Source organism: Zonotrichia leucophrys, chromosome 1 (genome assembly GCF_028769735.1).
Source record: "Zonotrichia leucophrys gambelii isolate GWCS_2022_RI chromosome 1, RI_Zleu_2.0, whole genome shotgun sequence".
NCBI lineage: Eukaryota > Metazoa > Chordata > Aves > Passeriformes > Passerellidae > Zonotrichia > Zonotrichia leucophrys.
The window spans coordinates 100228550-100234256 of NC_088169.1; the positions used below are offsets into that span (position 1 = coordinate 100228550).

General features: G+C 42.2%; 1 protein-coding gene across 20 annotated transcripts in view; it reads left to right on the forward strand.

Annotated features, from left to right (window-relative positions):
* ABI3BP (ABI family member 3 binding protein) overlaps window positions 1-5707 on the forward strand; it is a 173591-nt gene that overhangs the window by 166655 nt on the left and 1229 nt on the right. For all 20 annotated transcript variants that reach the window (XM_064725451.1, XM_064725461.1, XM_064725363.1 and 17 more), the window contains one exon: window positions 3512-3625. In XM_064725451.1, coding sequence (XP_064581521.1) covers window positions 3512-3625 — 114 coding nt within the window. The remainder of the gene's footprint in view (window positions 1-3511; window positions 3626-5707) is intronic.

Below are 5707 nucleotides of genomic sequence, written 5' to 3' on the forward strand. Positions count from 1 at the left end.
AGAGGAACCTCTCTGTGGTGATAATCTGATTTTAAGTACCTGTTTATATACTGGGGATCATACAGAAAACAAATAAAGGTCAGAGTGAATAGCATATATTGTAAAACAGCCAAACTGGTGTTTAATTATTAATTAGAGAATAATTATTAATTAGAATTATTAACTAGCGGATCAGGACCTCATTTTATACCAGGATTACACCTATCATTTCCACTCCTTTCGGTAAATATCTGGTTACTTCATTACTGGGAGGCTTATAAATACATGACTATAACTCAACAGGTTTTACCCACCTGCTTTGGCATTTTTGTTTTGTTTTCACATTCCAAATTTTTGCTTATGATCTTTTCTTCCCACCTTTTTGTTTTCCTCATATTATATTTCATTACTAAGGGAAACTCCTGGCCTTACATTCTCAAGTTTTGATTGGTGTTTTAAGGCCAGTTGAGTGTGATGTGTTTAAGACCTGAATCAGGTAACACATGCTGGGGAAACAGCCCGTGAAAAGTGTTTTTCAGTTAGTGGATAGGAGATCTTTGTGTCTCATGCAGCTTGTCCAAGCTGTATCTGCTACATTGAAAAATATGTTAACTTCTTATAATGCATCCCAAGCTCCTGGCTCTCTTCTGTGCAAAGTCTCTTACCACAGACAGCTCTGTGACAATGGCATTAGCATGGCATCTGAGCACAAAGACGTGTGGGAAATGCCTTTTGAGTGCAAGTCAGGCAAGGGTGTTCAACACATGCCATTGAATTAGCTGGGGCGAGACTGTGGCTGGAAGAATCCACTCTCATAACCTAAAGTTGCCCTCACAGGAGCAGGGCATGGAAAGAATATGGAAGGAAAAGAGCAAGGGAGTGTAGGGCAGCCCATGTTGCCATAATTTTAAGCTTCCCTTTTTGCATCCAGCACCGTTCTCTGATGAACAGAAAAGGAAGGAAGGTCTTGTCATTAATAGTCAGTACAATATTCCGTATGTAAATAATATCTTAGATATTTTGTGAATAAAAGAGAATGTTTTGAACAGATGTATCATTCATTCAACTGTTGCTGTACTAACCAGCTGTGATCAAATGACAAGCACTGGCAATGATGTGTCCCAAAACCAGCCAGCAGAGGAAATAGCAGTGCTAATCTAGCAGGACTAGATTTCAGCCCTAAATCAAGTGAATTAACACTGCAGTGAAAGCAACTCCAATCTGAAAAGTTTAATATCAGGAGCCCATTTTCCTATTTTCATTAGATTGTTTTTGCTCTTGCTGGAAGGGCGTTGGTTTAACCTTGTTGGAAGAAGATGAGATAGACACACTGTATTCATTATACTTGCTAAGCCTGGTTCTTGCACTTGAATTGTTACAACCAGTGCTGACCAGTTGTCACAATATTTAAAAGAAGTGAAATATTTATGTAGAAGGAAAGCTGCTTCTGCCCTGTTTGCTAAGTGAGGCCTCTGTGTGTGTGTGAGAAGTTTCCCTGTTTGAAGCCAAGTTCTGCTCTGATGTGTCTCATGGCCACCTCACCTGGCCATGTCCCCAAGGCCAGGAAGTGTCCCTGCAGGCACCAGCCAGCTGTACCAGGTGTGCACTGAGCTCTGAATTCCACTGGACACTGAAAAACCTTCCAAAGCTTTGCTGTTGAAGCAGAGTAATTGCCTGGAGCCTTGGGGGCTCTGTACATGCCATTGTATAAGGCAGGCAGGAACTGTATCTTTGCATGCTGGTTTTTAGCATGGATTCATTCTTCTAGTGCTGTGGAATTTATAATGTATAAAACAAGGTCTGTATGTAAGATTGTAAGGCCACCCACAAGGGAATACTGAGGGAGAAAAATTGACTTTGTGCTACAATTGCTATCCCCAAAGCAGAAAACCAGTTATTTGTTAGCTGAATGGTTTTGTGTGTCCTTTTGTTACAGAAATAATTGGGCAGTAAGAATGTAATAGTCACTGAGAATGCTGCTAATTTATGAATACCAATTGTTTGAGTTATGCATAGGTTAAGCTGTGGGCCAGAGGAATATTTGTATCTCCAAGTTACTGTTCTGGTGTTAGCCATTAAAATATCTGGTTTATTCTCTCTCTTATGGAGAAAAACTGATCTCCTTTACACATGCCAGGACTGTTCCATAAACCAGCATCTACTGCTGACCTCATTTAACAGTCCTCCAGAGCAGTCACTGTAGGCATTCCAGAAAAGCAGGCCACCTAAAAATAAGTATTTATTGAGGCAAGGAAAAAAATAAATTCTATGTGTGACCTTCAACAGCTGTGGAAAAACAAAAAAAAGGGTTTCTTGGGCAGCCTGAATGTTCTTAATTTCAGAGCAAAAAATTTGCTGAGAGGAACTCCCTCTGACCAGCTCTCCTACAGAAAAAACATGTTTGCAGCCAAAGCTAGATAGCAATAAATAATTTTGTTAAGCTAGAAAAGAACCACATGTACAGAGGCCATCAACTGGAGGTGAGAAATTTTGGCAAAGTATCGCTCAGATCACAAAAATGTTGGCATTCATTGGCAGGCTGCTTTTTTTATTAATTGCTCTTTGGGAGCAGTATTATAACCCACCCCAGCACCTCTCAAATGGCCAGACTGGCGTGGACTCAAGGCTCCAGGACACTCAGTGTCTACTGAGTAACTGGACTTTCTACCCAGCTTATACCTCCATCCTGAGCCTTTTTCTAAATTCTCTCACCTTTCCTTTCAACATCTCAACCAAAGGTTGAACATATTGAGAACTAAGTGCTGTGAAAGAAGATTAGAAAGAATGGTAAATTTATGTACAAAGGTGTCTGTCCCAGGTTTGGCAAGAGAATGTAGCATGCTCTGCTCCATCTTCTGAACTGAATTTTACTAATGTCTTGAAAATCAAATCAGCAAGTAAAAAACATCTGTCAGAGTTCCTTCACTGTGCCTGTTAACAGGATAAGCACAGTCTGTAATGCTACATGGGACACTTGAGACCTTGATTTCTACTCACTTGCAGTCAAGTGTCCCGTTAAGCAATCCTGCAAGCAAATACATGGGCACACTCCATGCTCTGGATAAGTACTTGGTGTCCAAGGTCATCTATATGTTAAGGGCTATCACTTGCACATACATGTTGTAAAAATATGATGATTTTTAAAACAGGCCTTGGCTATGTTAGGAGGTGGTCTGTAAAAACATCTCTGAAGGTACTGGGGACTTCCTGAAAAGGAACCAGACCTGCCTTCCATTCAAATCACTACCAAAACTTGCTTTTTGATGATGTTCTTGGTAGTAACAGAATTTCCCTTACCGTATGAAATGTAAGGAGAGGGAAAAATTATGTCCAGGCAGATTTTGGCCAGGAGTGGGGCCTTAGCCTTGAGCACTTGGAGCCTGCATGTCATGTTCAAATTACAGCTACAGGTCCTGAGAGGAAAAGAATCATAGCATTCACCTTGGCTTCCCCATAGAGGAAAGAGCACAGCCCATTGCCTCTGGTGGTTTTTGGAAATAACCTTCACTAACTGCTGCTTCTTTGCTTTCAGGAAAATTTTATAACATAGGAGACCAGAGGGGCCATGGAGAAGATCACTGCCAATTTGTAGACTCATTCTTAGATGGAAGGACAGGACAGCAAGAAGATCTGCCAGTCAAAGATGGTAATTCCCAACACCTGTACCTGTAGCAAACCTGGGCAATTCCTTTCTTTGTTTCTATTTCCTGCCAGTGGATTCAGTGCCCACTGCTGGTGGGCCATGAAAGGAGCTGCCAGCTTTGCAGGCAGAAGAGGGCCAAGAAGTTCTTTGACAGTGAATGATGACTTATTAAGACAGTTATGACTTGGGCTCTGTTAGGTAGCAAACAGCCTCTCTCCCGTTTAAAACAGCCCTACAAATTATTCACAGTTGGTATTACATATTTAAACCCAACCACAAATCTGAGTTTGCAGAGAGGCATTAAGTGGTGTGCTCAGACTAGCAAGGTTGATTTAAAGCACAGTACATAATCAGTTGGGCATTAAATACCTTGTTTGGTACTAATGAGAAACTGAAAAGTTATGGCCGGAAAATATAATTCATGCTGCAGTAATTCTGTGTGTACTGGTTGCAAAAGGGTGCCCAAAATTCCAGTCTGGTGTAAGTGGACATGGCACTGGATGTGCTAAACACATCTGTGACCTGCCTGGCTATTTTTCATCCATTGCTGAGATAGAAGAAATCTGTACTTCTGTCAGCTGCAGTCCTGCCTTGCTGCTGGCAGCAGTGCCAGGGTGAGCTGTTCTGTTCCTTGTGGGGTGAGGGCTCAGGCTGTGCTGGTACGTGCACGCGTAATGAGCGTGTCATGGAACATTTCACTGAGGAAAACAGCAAAACAGCCTTCAGTACAATATCAGCATGATGACCAAACCTTCCTTACAAAACACCCCACATGAATCCAGATACGCGTCAAGGTAGGTGTGGGAGATGCATGTGAAGTTCCTAAGTCTTTCACAAGTTTTTCCAATAACAAAGTTATTGAACGGTTAGAAGAGTGTTTGTTTATGTGTTTTGTGTGTTTCTTCTAAAGAGGTTTTTGCTTTTCCCTTCCCAGTCAGTGCTGCCCATCCAAAATGATATTTTGCGTAAGAGATGGTCAGAATCCAATTTGCAGTGCCAGGACAGCAAACTTCTCAGTTGTACCAGATTCACAGTTTTAAAAATATTGGAATATTTTAAAAAATTTTTACCTAACAGTTTAAAATACACGTATAACCAACTTGATTTCAGCAACTGGATTTGAGTGAATTCATGAACTATGATCATTTTTAGGCCAAAATAAACAACAACAGAAGAAAACAAAAGACTTCACCTTTTCAGTAGCTTGTATTTCTAGCAAATGAACTGAACAAACCAACAGACCAATTGTTCTACCTGTAGCAGATTGATTTCTGAAATAACTTCACATATTTGACCTGAAGTGCTGTGAGAGAATCAGAGTGAAAAAAAACACAGGATAGGGGCATGTTGTAGGATAATGTGTAGGAAAGCTGGCTCCCTGTTCTTGAGGTATGGTTTATCTGGTGTTTTAAAAGATACATTGTGTATATTTGACCCGAAGCGCTGTGAGAGAATCACGGCTAATGCCATCTCAGTATTTTTTGTGTGTGGCTCCAGCCACACATACATTCCTTATGGTCAGGTTGGATGGAGCCCCAGTTCCTCACTTTAATTTCTTACCTAATGTTAATTGTTTGAATGGGAAGCAAATGTGTTGTCAAAAGCACCACAGTGAAAGCAGGAGGATGATTTGGATGGGGAGATGCTGTGAACTTTCCCCAGTGGCCGGGTTTTATTGAGGCTCACTGCAGTGTCAAGGCTGCCCAGTGGGGAATATTTGTCACTGTCACTTTGCAGTGCAGAGCTGCCTCCTGTTCCGAGAGCCCAGCACAGCCAGAGGGGGGACAGAGGGGCGCAGGCTGTGCCCAGCCAGCCCCAGCCACGGCAGGGTGCTGGGGTCTCCAGGGAGGCACGCTTCACCTCTGTGCTGCCGTCCCAAGTGCTTTTGCTTTGAGCTGGGTGGGCAAACTGCAGAGTGCTAGTGGATGTAGGGGCAGCAAACAGCTCTGCTTGTGGCAGGTGGGTTAAAGGCTTGGTGACTATTTCAGACTCTCACTAAATTGTTAGTTACAGACTTCTCAGGGAACCAAAGCACGGTCCTGTCCTGAGAGCTTCGTGCCAACAAAACTCTCTTCTCTGTTGCAG